Source organism: Takifugu rubripes, chromosome 21 (genome assembly GCF_901000725.2).
Source record: "Takifugu rubripes chromosome 21, fTakRub1.2, whole genome shotgun sequence".
Lineage (NCBI taxonomy): Eukaryota > Metazoa > Chordata > Actinopteri > Tetraodontiformes > Tetraodontidae > Takifugu > Takifugu rubripes.
Window position 1 is genome coordinate 18977024 of NC_042305.1, and position 18777 is coordinate 18995800.

General features: G+C 49.4%; 1 protein-coding gene across 1 annotated transcript in view; it reads right to left on the minus strand.

The window, feature by feature from the left end:
• adgrv1 (adhesion G protein-coupled receptor V1) overlaps positions 1 to 18777 on the minus strand; it is a 68815-nt gene that overhangs the window by 38566 nt on the left and 11472 nt on the right. The window contains 46 exon segments of the mRNA XM_029830078.1: positions 60 to 241; positions 325 to 452; positions 537 to 712; positions 835 to 1100; positions 1264 to 1405; positions 1507 to 1645; positions 1725 to 1803; positions 2663 to 2750; positions 2925 to 3088; positions 3165 to 3344; positions 3421 to 3520; positions 3609 to 3739; positions 4168 to 4377; positions 4549 to 4858; positions 4958 to 5456; positions 5543 to 5724; positions 5798 to 6042; positions 6112 to 6327; positions 6413 to 6628; positions 6722 to 6965; positions 7074 to 7439; positions 7513 to 7652; positions 7938 to 8018; positions 8232 to 8361; positions 8427 to 8620; positions 8792 to 8972; positions 9320 to 9499; positions 10059 to 10432; positions 10776 to 11504; positions 11617 to 11840; positions 11913 to 12039; positions 12137 to 12397; positions 12469 to 12592; positions 12663 to 12826; positions 12949 to 13129; positions 13226 to 13411; positions 13510 to 13560; positions 13562 to 13637; positions 14487 to 14710; positions 15031 to 15207; positions 15353 to 15679; positions 16583 to 16853; positions 16943 to 17280; positions 17359 to 17589; positions 17662 to 17775; positions 17890 to 17994. Of these exon segments, the coding sequence (XP_029685938.1) occupies positions 60 to 241; positions 325 to 452; positions 537 to 712; positions 835 to 1100; positions 1264 to 1405; positions 1507 to 1645; positions 1725 to 1803; positions 2663 to 2750; positions 2925 to 3088; positions 3165 to 3344; positions 3421 to 3520; positions 3609 to 3739; positions 4168 to 4377; positions 4549 to 4858; positions 4958 to 5456; positions 5543 to 5724; positions 5798 to 6042; positions 6112 to 6327; positions 6413 to 6628; positions 6722 to 6965; positions 7074 to 7439; positions 7513 to 7652; positions 7938 to 8018; positions 8232 to 8361; positions 8427 to 8620; positions 8792 to 8972; positions 9320 to 9499; positions 10059 to 10432; positions 10776 to 11504; positions 11617 to 11840; positions 11913 to 12039; positions 12137 to 12397; positions 12469 to 12592; positions 12663 to 12826; positions 12949 to 13129; positions 13226 to 13411; positions 13510 to 13560; positions 13562 to 13637; positions 14487 to 14710; positions 15031 to 15207; positions 15353 to 15679; positions 16583 to 16853; positions 16943 to 17280; positions 17359 to 17589; positions 17662 to 17775; positions 17890 to 17994 (9453 nt within the window).

The following is an 18777-nucleotide window of genomic DNA, read 5'->3' on the forward strand; positions in this document are numbered from 1 at the left end:
GACGAGCAATGATGTATCAATAGGTAACGTACTCTACCGGCATTCGGTCGCCGTCCTACCTCCACCGCCACAAAAGCGCCCTGCCATCGATACAGAGTGGCCAACGTGTGGGACGATCCCACGACCGCTCTCTTATCCAGCCTCATCGCCAGGAAGGAATGCTGATGCGGCAGAGCGCACCACGCTGAGGTGGGGCTGTCCACGAAGCTCTGGTAAACCCCCATCGCTAAGAAATGACCCTCTGGAGATGAAAACAACAAATTGATCTCACCCGGAGGAAAGAAAAGAGCGGCAGAGACGGTTGAATTGGTCGGGCGTTCTAACCAGATGCAACAGCTGTGCCCGACTGCGTCTCCCACTCCACGCTGACGGCCGACCCCAGACCGTGACTGCGAGACACGGTGAGGAAGACCGTTCTGCCACCTTCATCTGCACGTACTTCGGTGTCACTTCTGTGGTGGGAACATGGAACATCTGCCAATGAGGCCTTCGTTCTCTGCTCTTTGGACTCCCTCACACTACTGTGTTGCTCAGACCTGTTGATCGAAGGCGTGATGCGGAACAAGCCGGCTGGCGCCAGGTTCTCCAGCACCGTGACGAAGGTTTGGAGTTGTTCGCCCAGCCGTGCGCCTCCTGTGGGGTTTGATAGCATCACCGTGAAGGTCTCATTCCCTTCAGGTTCCCCATCGAGAACCGCCCAGATCTCCACCATCTGAAACAGCAGGAATTAACATTCCAAGCAAAGTGGCTGATGAAAGCAACAGTGGGAAACAGAGCAGCATCGTGCCCTTTAAAACAACGACCCAATGCAAGAAGACCAGAACGTCCCCTCACCTCAAGCCTGACTCCATCCTCCAGGACCACGAACCCCTGTGCTGGCCTCAGATCAGCGTCTGCCAGGTTACCGCTGGTGTCCGTGATAGTGAACTGTGCGGTCACCGTTCCAAATGTGCCGTCTTCAGGATTCCGAACTACATACAGAGTAGCTACGCTCTCGCTCAGGCTGGACAGAGAGGTGGGCTCCTTCAGTAGGAAATGTTGGCTGGAGTTAAAGGAGATGACGCCATGCCCGTCATCGCTGGCCAGGATGTTCACCGTTGCTGCAACGGACACAGGGTGGCTAGTTCGTTACTATAGTTACAGTTGCTATGACTAACTTAAATTGATCACACATTTGTGATTAGGAATGTTGGGTAAATTCTTGTCTGATTGAAACCCGTCTTCCGAAACTCTGAGGTCAGAAAAGCCCAACTGGAACGGCACCTGTGGTGTTGGTGCCCAGTTCCAGCCCCGATGAAGGTTTGGACAGGATTAGCTGGAATCGCTCTGCTCCCTCTGGAATGGCGTCATCGATGATCTGCACGTCTACATATTTATGTCGCTCGCCGTGGACGAAGAGAAGCATCTGAGTGAAGAGAGGGGTTGTCAGAAAGGGCGTGAGACCCCCCCGGTGTTTACTGCACATACATCCACTCAGTCCATTTCTCATTGGATCGTTCCACTCACCGTTTCGCTGGTGTTGTAGTCAAGTCCCTGCTGAGCTTCGAGATTCTGAGCGTAGAAGAAAACCGAGACATTCCCATATGTGCCCTTGTTCCTGTAGGCCACAATGGTCAAGGTCCCCATGGTTTCATTCACTTCAAACCTGCCATTTAGAGAAAAACCACCTCTTAGAGCAGCTTCAAACGTACAAGAAATCAGCTTTTTGTAAATCAGCTGCTCACATGGTGTTGGTCCATTCAATAACGCCTCTGATTCCATCATTTGCTGCGATGCTGACCTCTGCCACCAAACCTTGGGTGTCTGGGGAAGACACATCCAGAAAGAGGGACATTTATGCCGTCAGTTACAAAGAACGGCCCTGGCTGAAGGTTCGACAGCACGAGCAGTGGGCAGCAGGGGATAGCAAAGGATCCTGACACACGAGGAGTCACAGAAGAAGCATCTACTGTCAGTGGCCTGGGGGGGGCGGAGCAGCCAAGTCTTAAGGGCAGACAGATTTATGACCCCGGGCTTCTACCATCGCTCCATGGCCGTGTGCGCCGGGGAGGCTCGCCTTGGGTTTTGCTTGGCTTTCTCTGTCCTGACCACACAATGCTAGTCCGCTCCCACCAAATCCCAAGGCTTCCTCAATCATGGAAAGCATCAATCTAACCATCCAAGCCACATAATAACTGCCGCCAGAGGAGCGGCTGTGTGCTGCCTGCGTCTACATGCAGAAGGCCGATATTCTGGGAGGCTCCAGCTGCTCCTCTGCCAGTAGCGTTCTGTCTATTCATCACTTTCTAAAGTTACTCATTCATAAAGTGGACCGTGGTTTGGATGAGGCGGAGGAGCAGCAGTAAGAGTTGCTATTATGCTCTTTCATGGTGCCTTTAAATTGTCAATGACTGCGTTGCACTTTAATGTACCATGCAGGACTGTTGTACATCAACAACATGTTGAGCAAAGCCGCGGAACACGTGACTCTGTTTTGGTTTTTACCTGGCAATGAGCAATACACCACCTCTAGGACAGAGAGCAAATGGGGAGAACGTACAGAGAAAAGAGCATTTAAAATAAAGGAGAAGAAATAAGAGAGAAATAAGCTCCATTTGATCAGAGTTTGAGTTCCGTTTCTTCTTAAGAGGAACGTTCGGATCAGATAAAGCTGCTTTTTTACCGAGCTGTGGAGCCGTGGCAAAGGTCGTGATCAGCACTGCCGATGTGACGTTAACCAGAAAGAACTCCTGCAACTCTGGGATTTCATCCTGAAAATGGAACACAGACGCTTTAAATATCATAGTTTAGCTTCCAGGAAAAGCTACAGAAAATTAATAGGGAATCACATTAATGCATCGATTTTTCTTTTGTTGTAATATTGTTACAAACAGGTTTAAACTGCACCAAAGACCTTCAGGGTTTGGTTGTTCTTCTGCCTTTACCTCCATTATGGTGACGGGAATGGCCACGGACGTCTGTCCATCCTGAAGGATGACAGAACCGGTGCCAGAAACGAAGTCCAGTCCCGGGTCTGCCAGAGCGCCTTCTATAGGGGACAGGTCTCGTAGCGCTCCTGCTGTGACTTCATAACTTATGTTCACCGCCCCTGCACAGTCAGGAGAGACGTTTAACCTTCTCAAGTTGAGCATTTCTAGTCTCTCCATCCTTCTCTGCATACAGACCCGAGGCTCCGAACTCCCTGTTCACGTAGATGTTTATGGTCTGGTGCCGCTCCTCCGTGGTCACCATCAGAGATGACGGAGCGATGCTGAGGAGTCCATAGGGCTCGTCACTGGTGTCCACGGTGAGGACGGCCTGCCTGTGCTGCGGATCCAGGGTAGCGTGGCCTGAGCTCGCAACACCTGGACGGGGGTCAGTGGAGCTTCACCATAACGGCTGCACAACTTTAGACGACAGAGACCTTTAAAGCTGCATTACCAAAAGTTTTGATGTCTGAGAGGGACACTTTGTATTCATCTTTATCTTCTGGCGTGGCATCATCGAGAAGCTCCAGATGGATTGTGTCATTCAACTGTCCCTGGAATCACAAAAACAGCCGGTCAGCGGGGGATGGGGCACAAAGATGCCACCAAGGACCCCCCGAGGGTCGGGATCTTTCTATTTACCTTGGTAAAGAACAGGGTTCCTGAGCTTTTGCTGAAGGTTCTTGGTACAAATGGCCCCTCTAGAGTCCAGTCAACAGTAACGTTACCCAGTCCGGGAGCTGTTCTCAACACCAGTAACGACAGCGTCTCACCTGTTCCACAAAACATACAGAGTTCTACAGAAGTCTCAAACAGACGTGAGCGAAACCTTTTCATATCTTATTCTTTTTGTTTTCTTCCTTTATTACCTATTTAAATTCTACATATAGAATCAGTAAAACATGAACACACTAAATGAGTCTGAAACTACACCTAAAAGGCAGATCTATGGATGTGGATCGCTGGATCCACTCCAGAAGATTCACCGGGTTTCTAATAACATGGATCCCACGTGGAACCGTGTCCGCTCATGCATGGATAAGAACTGAAGCCTCGGTGCCCACCTGCTACAGTCGGCCATTACTAAGAATGAACTCTCCTTCTAACTCCCCAATTAAGTGAAGCACATCTCAGGTGACAGGGACAGTAGAAAAGGGTTAGAAGGTAAAACATTCTGTGCAGGACCAGACCTGACACCTACCTTCTCTGGCAACGACGGAGCGCGATGCTGGATGGAAACCTACTCTCCCAGCCACATTATCGTTGGCCTGTATCACTATAGTTACTGTGTCAGAGCTGGGCAGGATTCGACTTCCTCCCTCCGTATTGACGAGCCCAATCATGAGACTCTCGTTGTCCTCTGGCTCAGTATCATCACTAATTACTATTTCTACCGTCTTCTTCAGCTCACCTGGGAAAAGGTGACATAAAAGTATATGTAACTCCAGTTAATGAACAAGAAAATGTCTTAATTATCTTTGTTATGATAGAAATAAAGGCAAATATAGTGTATCTGTTATCAATTTAAGATTGGTCAACCTTTAACTTCTTTCTTATAAAATGATCGTTTTTATTTACGAACCATCGAAGACCAGAGTTCCTCCAGTTCCAGTAAAGTCCGTATCTGGTGTTGCCTCTCCTCCAACAAACCTCCACTCCACTGTGACCCTGCCCAGATCCCCTCCTCTCCTCTCTATAACTAGAGGCACCACCACTGAGGGTTCTTCTAGAACCTCCAAGTAAAGTCCATCCTCCGTAGCACTTGGACTGAGACTGTATATCAAAAATACACCAAAGGCATCTCCATTCATCCCAATAGTCACCAAAGCCTTGTCTGGCTGGCCGATCGTAGGCACGTTCCTCTCAGCTACGCTCAGATTTAGCAGTGATACCTTCAAAATAAGAACATATGGATTATGTCTAAAAGCATGAATGCATAATGTGCTGGACCATAATGAAGAGTATGGAAAATACTACAAGTATTGTTTTACCCTCAAGATCTGTATAGCGAAGCTCTCGTCCATTTCAGGGAATTTATCAGTCAGTATTGGAACTGTGAGATTAGCCAAGCCTGATCCGTCCTCCACGAAGGCAGCCTGAGCAGCCACCGGCGTGTAGTCGCTGCCAGCCGCCGCCTGGGCGCTGAACAGGACAGCGGCGGCGCTGCTGTTCTTTGCATACGTCAGAACATCGGATCGTAGCTCCAACTGGACCACCTCAAAGGTCACCCAGGTGCAGGATGGAGAGGTGGCCCCTGATTCCAGGGAGAAAGCCTGGCATGCACGTTCCCTCAGGCAGGCAGCGGCGCATGCAGTCAGGGCGTCCGAGTGACCCGTGATGTTGGCCGTCCTGAGCAGGGCAGCGGAGGGAATGCCAGCTTTCGGGAGGTCGAAGTACATTAGCAGGTTCTGGCCGCCACTCTGAGCTAAGCCGACAATGTCGAGTTCAGCGGTGCTGTACAGGATCTCCAAACGTCCAAAGTGACCACCTCTGGAATGAAGGCAACAGGGAACTAAATGAATGAAAAAGCCTTGAGTCAAGGGAAAGGGGGAAATGGGTGATGTAGCACGCTATACCCTCTGGTCACTGTAATATTGGCTGAATAAACTCCTTCCAGGGGTTCCTGGACGCGGTAAACAGGCTGCTGAAAGTAAACTGTCCCATGTGGATTATCATTGGCAGGTACTATTATATGAATAGATGTATCTGCTCCAAGGTTTCCTCCATTACTGGCACCGGTAAGCTGGACCTTAATAACCTAGAAAAGACCGAGTAATTGAGCTAAACGTTCCAACTTGGAGCATTTTTTTTTTTTTTTAAAGCTGTCATACCTCAGTGATTTCAGGCACATCATCAGCTAAAATGGCCACTCGTAGCACCTTCATGGTCTCTCCAGGAGCAAAGCTCACCTCTCCAGAAGTGGGTTGGATGTCTTCTACTGCTAGTTCACCATGAACCGTGGCTCGCCACTGCACAACCACCGTGCCAATGGCACCAGCGTTACGCACGATTGGCAAGCTGACTTCCGTAGAGTCAGATTTGGGTTCTTCGATGGTGAATGGAACCGCTTGAAAGACTGAAGGGAAGAACTTCTTCAGTTAAAGCAAATTAAAAAGATTCTGAAAAGATCTAAAATTCCACTAACCAAAGGCACCAAATGGGTCATCAGAAGGCAATATGGTAATTATGGCACGTGTGACCTCCCCCAGCAGAGCTCCTCCCGTGGTCTGATTGATCAGCTCAATGAGAAGAGTCTCTTCCAGCTCTGGGACCACATCATTGATCACGTAGATGGGAACAGATTTACTGGATTCACCTTCTAGGAGGACCACATCTGTGGAGGCTACACTATAGTCCTCACCTGTAGGATGACACATGCACATGCACAGTGACAGAGCCTGACACCTGTGCTTTGGAGAGACAACAGACTTGGAGACTGCACTTACTGACTCTGGCAGTTAAAGGCACCGCTCTGAACTTGACAGACACGTCGGCGAATATCCCCCCCACACGTGTGACGTTTATTATGGGCCCAACATAGTCCTCCGCCACACTGACAGCAGATGCTGACAGCTGCAGGACTCCAAAGGCATCGTCGCTGGCCTCCAGTATCACCTGGGCTACAGCCTCAGTCTTGGTGCCCAAAGAAGGAGACGTGGAAACTGAACAACGCCAGAAAAAGATGATAGTTAACAATTAGTGTCGTGTAAATTTAGCATTTTGAAAAATCCAAAAAGGAAGAATCAGAATCTTACTGAGCCTTTCCTGCTCTCCTGCCAGGAGTTCAACACTGATCAGCTCCACAAACACCGACTCATCTCTTTCTGGATCCTCATCATCCAGGACCTGAAGGCTGATATTCGCTTCCCTCTGATTGGCCAAGAATACGACGGAACCCAGGAGGGGAACAAAGTCCCGTCCTTCAGTGGCCCGGCCCACTCCAGGGGTCTGGTAAGGCTCTGCTTGTGCCTCCCTTAATGTCCCATATGTGACCCGTACCTAAAACCCAATAAAAGTTTGAATCTCACCTTTTATATTCTCTACAATCAAAACATCAGTAGTTTTAATCTTTCTTTTTTAACGTTGGGTAATTTTAGGCACACACACCCGACCCATCAGGCCTCTCTGTCGTGAGATCGTCAGGGAGACAGTTGCGTCGGCTTCAGGAAGTCGGACGTGCCGCGTTTCGTTAGCAAACACGAAAACGCCATAAGGATGGTCGCTGGCGAGCACGGTCAAGGTCGCGGATGTGCGGGCACCCAGGCGGCCATGAGAGACGTTAACCAAGGACACGGCGAAACTCTGGTCCAACTCGGGGATCTCGTCCTGGGCCACATTGATGGTGAGGTTCCCTGACCGCTGACCAACACCCACGGTGATGTTGCCAGACCAGCACAGGAGCTCCCTTTCAGACCTGGGATCCGCCTCCCAGTATACGATGACGCTGGAGAGGTCGCCAAAGGTCCGCTCCACCTGAGACGTGGCACAGCATGAGGTCAAACGTGCATCAAGGGGAACTTCCTGATTGTGATGACGTCACACCGACCTGCAGGACCACAGAGCTGTGCCCGTCCTCTGGCTCCGTTCCCGCCACGGACAGAGATTCAGGGCCGAACTGGAAAACTCCATGAGCATCATCCGATGCAGCAATGGTCACGGTGATGCGGGACGCAAGGCCCAGGGAGGCTACACAGACAACAGCAGACATGAGGTTCGTTTTCGACAACCAGCTTTAAAACAACCGCACGATGCACAAGATCTTTGGACTCAGTGATAAAGTCTTTTGTTCTTTGTTCTCATCCATTAGATGGTTGTGACAGGTTGCTAATTGTTAGAAAACCAGTGGAACATAAAGTAGATCTCTAAGCATTTATGTCCCCCCCCCCAGAGAGAACCTATCCAAGCAGACAAGGGTTTGTAGAAATGCAGAAAGAAGAAGCAGTTTGGGGAAGAAAGGTAAGGAATGCTTACCATGGTGGTGGTAGGGTGGTGGGAGGAAGTCGGACTCATTGTCCCCACTACCACTTCCTTCACTATGCAGAAAGTGATCCACTGATGGGTCACAGAGGTCAAAGGTGGGGGGGTGGGGTCAAGCAAGTGGCACAGCACATCATAGTCACACCAGAAGAGGGACCAGAAGAAAATGAAAGGTAGGGAGGTAGTTTGGGTCCAAGGAAGCACACAGGAGCACAGCAGTTAGGGGAAATATGCTGCTAAAAATACTCACACGAGACATGTTTTTGGTTTTAAACTCAACGTTCTCACCTCCTCCATCAGTATCATAAAGCTCTACTCTGAAGATCTTGTCCAGCTCAGGGACAGGATTGTCTATAACGGTCACAGTAATGAACTTTAATCTCTCTCCTGGAAGGAAGTCCAGTATTCCCTCCGAGTCCTGCAACAGCCATTACGTTAGTTACCCAATACATCATAGGACCGTATATATCACTTAATATTAACCTCGTAGTCTTCAGGGCTGGATGCTGTAAAGGGGGTGGTCCTGTATCCTACCAAGACCCTTCCCAAGAGGCCTTGGGCCCTGGCCACCACCAGACGAATGTCTCCGTCCTCCTCATTCACAGTTGTCTGAGCTGGTTCCAGTGCTGGAGAGATGAGGCCTTCTCCAGGAGTGCTGGAGAGAAACTGCAGCAGGCCTACGTGACGGGAAAGAGATGGGGCGGACCATAAAAGCTGAATAACAATCGTTAAAAATGATGATCCATACATAAAAGCTGAATAACAATCGTTAAAAAAGATGATCGATACATAAAAGCTGAATAACAATCGTTAAAAAAGAGGTTTTCCAATCGTATGATGATCAATACCATAGGGGTGGTCACTTGCTGTGACAGTAACCGTGGTAACCGAGCTGTTTGGGTCGATGCTTGCACCACTGGTGGGGGTGGAGCCCGGCTTCCCGTCACCAGACTCCGCCGACACCAGAGTCACCTGAAAGGATTCAGCCAGTTCTGGGAGGTTGTCATCCAAGACCAACAGGTTCAGTACCTTAGGAGTAAAAAAGTAAATTCATATTTTTTAAATGTTAATAACATTTTGAAAATAATATGTAAAGACGGAAACTTGGATTAATCATGAGCGGACACCTGTTACTTCTTTGGTAAATTTGCCCACACATAATCGACCAGTAGGGGAGCTATTGTCTAAATACATCAAATCCTCCTGCTAAGAAGTGCTACTATGAAATAATTATGCCGATGTTTATTGTACATTGCATGCTGATTTCTCCAGTTTTCCTGATTCAGCAATTTTGTTTAGTGTTAAATTTTAAGACGGTGTTTTCCCTGCTCCTGTACTAACTTACTCAAACGTTAAAGGGAGCACAACGCACGCACCTCGGATCGTTGTCCAGGCAGGAAGAGCACAGCTCCGGTGGCATTAACAAAATCCTGATGTACTGGTGTTTCGCTGTTGGAGCTGTCCAGTTGTGTAACATTATAGTTGACATACACGTGGTCCAGAGATCCCCGCACACGCTCAATCACGCACGAGACCGTGGAGCCCTCGTCAGCAGTCTGTAATAATAACGAAGGGAATAAAAATGTCAGTTCTCCACTGAAGAATAGGAACTAGAAACACTTGAAGCAACAGCACCAGTGTAGACTGAAGAGGGGGCATCTGATAGCCCACATGCCTCCGTAACTATTTATCCCTAATAGATCAAGCATATGAAGAAGACACTCGAGCTGTGATGGAATGTCATCCTCAGCCTTGCCACCTGTTGTGCCGCTGATGAGCAACCAGATCTCTCATTTCCAGTGATGGAACTCCTGATCCGCTTCTACAGGAATGTCCTGACTGGCAGCTCTGCTGCCGCCTCCCCAGCTGTCGCTCTACCTGAGAGGGGCTAGCATGACAGCACACACGGCCAATCGAAAACCCCGAAAAACGAAGACTAGGCTCTCCCTGTCGGCGGCCACGAAGACTAATGAAATATGCAACAGAACAGGGACCAGCTGGTTTACGTTACACGCTACGTTACCTGTGTGCTGCTGAGACACAATGCTAATTCGGTAGCATAGCAGCACGCTCTTTCAGTCGAGTGTAGTTATAGGACAAAAAATGTGCACTTACATCAGGGATGCAGGAGCCAGTGAATCCAAAAAGTCCATTGGCATTGTCACTTTTCATGACATGCAAAGTAGCCGTGGGTCTGGGGAAAGGGAGCCGCGCTCCGCCACGAACTGCAACTAACTGCAGATAGAATATTTCCTCTCCCTCCTCCACATCATCGTCCCTGACCTCCACGACGAAGGACTTTTGCCTCTCATCCTGCAGGTAACGCAGGTAGCCTGAGATAGTGCGCAGGTCTGCTTTAGGAGGTTGGGAGTGGAGCTCGTGGATCTGGCTTCGGCTCAGCTTCGTCCTGTAGAGGCGAACGTCCTGCAGGAGACCGGTGTACCGCTGCTCCCCATCAGGATCCGACCCAATGAACACTGCAGCAGGTCCTGTAAGGGGGAAAACCAGCATTTGTTGCATGTTGGAGTCTACATACAAAACCACCAAAGCAGGACAGTTTATGGACTTTGAAATGATATTATGATATCTTATGATATAATATTTTTTTTAAATGATGGTATGATTGTTAAAAGACTCCACACATTTAATCGCTCACATACATCTGGCTGAACTTATATTAAGAACTTGTTGGCTGTTGGTTCCATTCACTTAAAAGATGTCGGCCGATTCCCTTTAGCAGTAAGAACTTCCATCCTCGGGGACGAAGCTCTCACTCACAAGTGTGCCGCCAACACACATATGAGTCAGGCATGTCTGACACGTGAGGCTTACCATCGGCGATGCCCTCTCCTTTGACACTCTTCAGGCCTCCAGGAACGGGGCTGCCATCCAGCATAAACTCAATAATCCCGTCGTCAACAGAAATGATGACGTGGATCCAGCTGTGATTCTCCACAAGTTTGTCTGCACGGGCAACTTGTTGAGTCTTTGATCCTGTTGCAGTGTAGTGCAGCATCACTGTGACGTGAGAATCGTTGGTGTGACTCTTTACTCCATAATACAAGCTCCCATTTCCCGCTCCTTTAGAAACGATAAAGCCACCAGTGTCGATCGTGGGCACCAGCCAAGCAGAAAAGGTGAAATTGCCAACATCCGCAGGTCCGTCTTCAGAGGCGATGGTCCCGTAAGCTCCTGGGAGCCCTGAGAAAAACCATGTGTCTGTGGCAGAGTGGTGCCGTCTGGCATGAGGCCGGAGCTCAACCTCATCTGGGAAGGAGGCGAGGAGAAGCAGGTCATCCATCAGAGGAAGGCCATCTGCGAATCGGCCAGAAACGATCTCCCAGGCAACGCGCACATCGCCAAAAGTCCCCTGCTGTCGGAGAATGGTGAAGGACGTAACATCAGCCATATCATCTTCTGAGAGCACATCTTCGGCGACCTCTTGGTCCAAGTTGCTGTCAGCAATGGCAAAGACACCAAAAGGGTCGTCGTTGAAAGGGATGTGAACCGAAGCGTTGAGGAAAGACTCGGCGAGCTGCCCACCTTCCCCTGGGTAACCACCTTAAAGAAAACATAGACGAGACCTGAACGGTTTTCAAGACATTGACAAAAATGATTGTAAATGATTGCTTCACAAAACTACTGGCATTTTTTAATGACATGTTCTTTTTACCTGATATGTTAACCAGCTTAAGGACAAAGAACTCATTAAACTCTGGAAGCTTATCAGAGATGGCCTGAAGGACAATAGGCTTGGTCTCCTCCCCTGTTGTGAAGGTGATCGACCCAGATGTGCTCGTAAACTCCTCATTTTTCTCCAGGGGACTCGCAGAATCATTGGCAAAAAGTTGCCAGAAGACTGTTACATCACCAAAATGGCCCCTCGCACGTAAGACACTGGGAAGAAAAGAGTCCATGTCCTGAGAGGTCGGGCCTGCACATGCAAGGGAGCTAAGAGCTTAGAATTACTTGAAGTGATTGGTGTGGCCTTCTTCAACAGCTTTCTCTGTGGGTTCCAGGGAGAAAATCCCATTAGCATCATCATTGGCCTCAATCACAACAGTAGCTTTGACTGCTCCATAGACGACTGCATCGCCTGTGCACAGAAGCAGCATTGGTTATGTCCTTAACGTGACATTTTAACAGATTTAGCATGATATCACAGATCAACGCGAGCTCTGTGCTGGACTCACCGGAGGCATTGGACAAAAGCAGATAAAAGGGCTCGTCGGTCTCTGGGATGTCGTCATCTTCGAGAGCCACTGAGATGTTTTTCACCCATTCACCCACATCAAAAACTAGCAAGGTTTCATTACTCAACAAGGTGAAGTCACCGGGAGACACCGCACCGTACTCAACATGGTACATCACAGTGGCAACAGAGTCCGCCCGTCCGGTCCGCACAACTGAGAGATTTGCCACGGCCCCCTCCTGCAGGCTGACGACCACTGGCTCTGCAGGGATACGGAGTCGACGTTAATTCATCGCTCTCTCCAAAGGAAAACATCCTTCCCAGTATCCTTACCAGAAAAGAAAATGGGGTCGTCGTTTTTAATAATCTGTAAATCAGCATTGCGGATGTTCCCAAGTCTTGCACCACCTGTAGCTTTGACCACCGCGATGGTGAAGTTTTCCGTGGCTTCTGGGATCTTAAACAAAACAGACATTTATATGAAAAAACTATAGAAATTGTTTGGACTTTTGAGTGACTTATCGTACCTGGTCAGGTACAGAGAAGAGTGTGAGGTTTTTGAGATATTCTCCATCCTTAAAGGTGATGTTTCCTTGGGAGGGGCTGACATCTCCGGAGAAGGATGGCTCCAAGACCCAGGACACCGTCACTTCTCCAAAGAGGCCCCTTTTCCTTACAAGTGGGAACACAGCTGCAGAACGTGCACAGAGGTTCTTTAGTGTTTGGATAGGAAGGATCCTATCTAACCTATATAACCCTAACCCTTCCTTTGGAAGGATCCTCCGTATGTGAGGGCCTCGCTCTTCTCCGTACCTGAGTGCATGTCGTCCTCTCTGCTCTCCTTGATGGTCGCCACCAGTCCCCATTGAATGAACTCAATCACACCAAAAGGGTCGTCATTCTTCCTGATTGTGATGTTGACCTCTCTGTGGTCACCCAGGCGACTGGCTGGAGTGCTGTGGCTACTCAGGACCACAGAGAAGGTCTCATCCAGCTGGACACAAATACACCACACACATTATTTAGCCGTTTACTGAAGCATCCACTTTATTTCATTCATATTGTATCTTATTGTTGTATTTTTGCTCACCTCGGGCACCTCATCAGGCCTCGCCACCAACGCCACCAGCACCTCTCTCTCCCCAGGTTTAAACTCGAGGATGCCCGTGGCACCATAAAACTCAGCGTGTCCAGAGGGGATGACAGCGTAGCGTACCAGCTGCTTCAGAAGCTGCCCCTGAGCTCTGACCACGTGCAGCTCCACAGCTTCCCCTTCCTACATAGGACCCTTGGATTAGGCTCTCGTTCCCTTATATAAACAAACGCATGAACCATCCGCGAGGTTTTCGTTGGCAGGTCTCAGGTTTGACTTACATTTATGAGCCAGGGGCCTCTGGATGAGGGCGAGAACTCGAAAACGCCCCCCTGGGTCATCGTTCTCCACAATGACGATCTCTCTGGCTGTGAAGCCTGTTTTCAGAATCTGATTCTTAACATTACTCCTACGGCAAATGCAAACAGAAACATTATTATTGCTGCATTAGCCAAATGAGCATCATCTACGGGAGGATTTGTTTGCTTTATTAGGTGTAAGCTTTAATAAAACAGCTCAACACTAATTAAAACCTTCTAAACACTCCTTCTATTGTGTGACGCTGATTCATCACTGGCTCCATATGCGGAGCTCCTGCTGTTTAAACCGCTTTTAATAACAATGCCAATCAACACCGCGCCGGCGTCTTTAGTGCACCGCGGGGGAGCACGCATGTGTGTACGTTGAGGAAAGTGCTGCCAAGAAAGCGTCACGTAAGGGCTCATTTAGAGACAAAGATGTGGCAGAATGAAGCACTTCAAGCTAACGTTCAAGACCGAGGCGCTGCATGCATACAAACACGCACATCGTTAAGGAGTTCACAATCGGCCTACTTAAATCAGAGAGAAACACAGAAAGAAGACTCCCTATTTACTTTGCTTTGCTTTTTTCACACCCAGCCTGAATCTCCCTGCCCCCCCCCTCCAGAAGCCCTCAGCCTCACACCAGCCAGAAAGACCCCAGGAACTCTGAAGTAGGCACTTCTTTGACAGACAAAGTCTTGGTTCACGCCACACAATGAGCCCAGGTTCATTCCACACTCCACTTACCCGAAGTAAACTATAAAGCGCACTGTCTCCACCCTGCAGGGGGGGAGTGGGAGGGAGAGAGAGAGCTGCCGTTCTCATCAGAACATAGACGAACCGAACCCCAAACCACACAGACCCCGGTAGGAATCACTCAGTCAAATAACTGCTCTAAATATACCTTTCTAAAAACGTAAACCCATGATGTTTGTTGTTGTCCAGTGTATTCCTACCTATCCAGAGTCAGCAATAAGGTCTCATTGACTTCTGGAATATCATCAGCCATGACGGTAAAGTTGATGGAGGCATCGCTCTGCCCAGACAAGAAGATGACGGAGCCACTGACGGGCTGCAGGTCTTCATCCGTGATGTCTGCACGATTGGCCCCGAGCGGCTGGAGGCTCCAGAACACTTCAGCCTGGCCGTCCGTCCCATCGCGTCTCAAAGGGAGGTTTACCTGGAGCGGAGGAGCCAAAAACAACACTCTTTAGGCTTAAACACACACAAATAGCTTATTTTAAAGTTTGGAATCTGGACCAATTTGTTACGTTATATCAGGCATGTCCACACCCAGTCCTCGAGGGCCACAATCCAGCCGGGTTTTCTATCCCAGTGAAAACATTTTCAGCCTGGTAGGACAGAAAACCCGGCTGGATTGTGGCCCTCGAGGACTGGGTGTGGACATGCCTGTGTTATATAGTATAAATAGTACAGGTATAGATTGATTCCTTGTCAAGTTAATTTAATGTTAAAAGACTAGTGTAAAATCTATCTTACTGTGCTGCTGCTGTTGTCGTCAGGTTCGTAAAGCACCACTGTGGTGTTGCTTGTAAAGCCGATCTCCCCATTAGCGATGTCAGGGGTGATGGTCAAGGTCAGGTTTAGAGGTCCGCCAAACCTTGGGCTGTTTGAAGGTATCGGCACATCAATATCAACCAGATCCAGTGAGTCCAGCTAAATAAAGGGAAAGAACAAAGAAAACATGCGATTAAATTGGGTTGATGAGCTGTTCTCGGTCATTCTGTTCTCATTGCTTCAGTGTTGTTTGTATTAAAAGGAAACACGTGAGATTTTTAAAAATCTGCTACTTTCACGTTACCTGGATCAGAAAATGAGCTCCATTCTGCAGAAAGGCGTCGTTCCTGATCGGCAGGATGACGTGGAGCGTCCTCTCGCCAGCAAAGACCACATCAACGTTCCTGCTAACATTCAGGACTTGATCTCGGGCCCGTGCAGGGTCCAACGGGCCTGCAGGAATATACAGGGCTGTGAGGGCCATAGAAACCTCTCCGAGGGCGCCACCTTCACGCAGGAAGTGAAGTGACAGGAAACGGCCCTCCGGCTGACTCTGGACACTCTGCTCTTTTTCTTGGTCAAAACGAAAAAGCCCGTAGACGTCGTCACTGTCCTGAATGTAAAAGGTGACCTGGGAGCAAAGGTCGAAAAAAGGATGAGCAGGATTCAAGTCGGCTGGAAATGAGCAGAATGAAAACGTAAATATCGGCTCTATATTACGAGGCGCACCAACACGCTCTCACCGAAGGAGAGGCTCAAGCCCTCCGCAAGAAAACAGCAGTAGAAAATGGGCAAATAGATCATTGGATTTCAGATTCTGAGGTAGGAAGCAGTGACCACGGTTATTCATGGCATTAGTGAAACCACTAAAACCAGGAACATATAAATAGGTACATTAACTATTGCTGATACTTCTTACAAATGTGCATGCTAACGAGTCCTGTAAACACGCGCTCACCTCTTCCTAACCCTGCTATTGAGGATCTGAACCCAGACCAGCGGAACCTGGCCATTTCACCAGGGGATAATGGCGATGGCGCCCAGATTAACCATCAATTACTTCAGAGGATTTTGTTGTGTACGTATCCTGTTTTTCATGTTGCTAAGACTGTGTTTTGGGTCATGAGAGGAAGAAAGAAGAGCTGAGAGTAGTAAAGCAGATCTCTGGGCTAACTTTAGAGAGGAACTCTCTTTAATTAAGGCTACAAAGCCTGCTAAAGTAGTTTTTATGGCCATTTCTGCTGAAGTTCATTCACTTCATTGAAACCCACACGTTTCTGTTCCATGTGCTCAGTTGATTCACTTACCAGGAGCATCACACACAAAATATGTCCACTGCAACATTACTAGTAGTATTAATGTTGATTACAATGCAGATCTTTAGCGGCTTCCTTCTGCTCCTCTGGTGCTTCCAACATTAGCCAGACCAACACTCACACTAGAGAGGTGGGACACATGTCCCACAGCCTAACAGGGGGTGGGACAGAAGAGGACAACAGGAGACAGGAAACCTGATGTTGTGCTTTGAACCGACCTCCATGGGTTCGTCTACTTCTGCGTTTCCTGTCACAGAGCTGGGCAGCAGCTGCAGGATAAAGGCCTCCGCTTCTTCAGGGACAACATCAGCCACGATGTTGAGCGGAACCACCGCCGTCACCTGACCAGCAGCAAACCTCACGGTTCCAGCCGCGGGCGTCAGATCGTCTGACACTGGTGTGGGATCGCTGGAGTTTCTACTGATGGTCCAGTTGGCCGAGACGGAACCATAGCTGCCTCCGTTTCTCACAATAACGATGCCTTCAAATCTACGGCGAAGGGAGGAGAAACATATTATTGCGTATTATTCCTCAGAGGAACGAGACCTCTGGACCTCCTCAGGATCCATGACACCCACCTCTGTGTCAGGTCTTCGTTGATGGTAATGGGCCGGATTACGGCGCCGCTGCCGATCGACAGGACTCCGTGTGGTTTATCGTTGGGTTCAATGGTCACGTGCACGGCGTTGGGTGGGACTAGAACAGCGTCACCGACGACGGTTTCCTCCAGCAGGACCACGTGGAAGGACTCTGCGATTTCTGGCACCTCGTCATCGCTGATTTTGAACAGCAGGTTGGTCGTGTAGACAAACGGCGGGAATGTGATGGTTCTGACGGGCTGAAGGTTCAGGAAGTCCACAGCTGGGGTGGCGCTGCCCAGCCCTTCACCACTCACCACCATGTAATCGACAGAGACCTGAAGGAAACACCGACCAGGGCGATTACAGAAGCAGGTCCAGGGGAAAACTGGACACTTGAACATATAAGACGGAACCTCAGTGTCCACAGAACCAACAAGTGGGCCATCCTCAGTCCAGCGACCACGGGTCACATTCAGGGCGATGACGCCAGCTGACTCTGGCACCGCCACGGCGGACTGGGCGAAGCGCAGCGGGCTGTCATTCCGGCGTATTCTCAGCTGGATGCTGCTGGCGTCGGCCCGGAGGAGGGCGCCGCCTTCTACACCTGTGAGCCGGACGGCAAACACCTCATCGTCCTCTGGAATCTACAGAGCAGAACCACGGCCCAGGGTTAGGGTTAACAGGTGCACCACAGCTATGAATGCTAACGACCATACCTGGTCGTCCCGGACCAGAACCGTGAACTGGGCCACAGCGTGCCCAACGGGGAAGGTGATCTTCCCCCTGTCTGGACTCAGGTCATCAGTGGCTGGGTTAGGACCTTCAGAGATCTGAGCAGGAGGAACTCACAGTTAGACTCCATTTTTATGACTAACATTATCTTCCCCCCCCCCCCCCCCCCCGACTCCTCTGGTTGCTTTATGAATGTTCCAGCTTCTTCTCACCTGAAAGTTCACAGTCACGGTTCCATATGTTCCCTTTTCTCTGATCAGCGTGAGCGGCACAACGTGGTTCCGTCCTCTCAGCTCATCGACGACCACGTCCTCGGTCTGCAGAGCCAACGATGCAATAATTAAAAGATTTAAATGTTGAGAGCTAAAATTAGAGGTGAGACATGAGTGACGGCCACCCGAGTGCCTCATTTCTAATTTTCAGTGTTTTGAAACCTAAAATCAAGGAACCTTTTAAACTTTCAGCTTCTGCAGACGAGTGAATAAATGTGTTTGTGTTTGGTTGAAGGTTGAGGAAGAAAATGAGGAGAAATGGAAAATAACATAAATATTGTGTAGGAAGCAGCTCAGAGGTCTTCCCTGGACACGTCTCCTAAAAGCTTTGTGGGTCTAAGCAAGCATTCATTATCCAGCGTTTCAGTTCAACTCAGCACTCTGAAACTGTTCCTGCAGTTGCCATGGCAACGCTATAAACTGCCTCCGATAGTGTTCTGGCTCCTCTTCCCCTGGAAACCCACAACCACCAGATGTTCAGTCCTGCACCACCAAAATACTCAACAACCTCTGCTTTCATTAGCAGCGTCAACAGGAGACAGGACGGGGGGACACCAGGAGACAGGACAGGGGGACAGAGGGGGACGACAGGAGGCAGGACAGGGGGGACAGAGGGGGACAACAGGAGACAGGACGGGGGACAACAGGAGACAGGACAGGGGGACAGAAGGGGACAACAGGAGACAGGACAGGGGGGACAGAGGGGGACAACAGGAGACAGGACAAGGGGACAGAGGGGGACAACAGGAGACAGGACAGGGGGACAGAGGGGGACAATGGGAGACAGGACAGGGGGGACAGAGGAGGACAATGGGAGACAGGACAGGG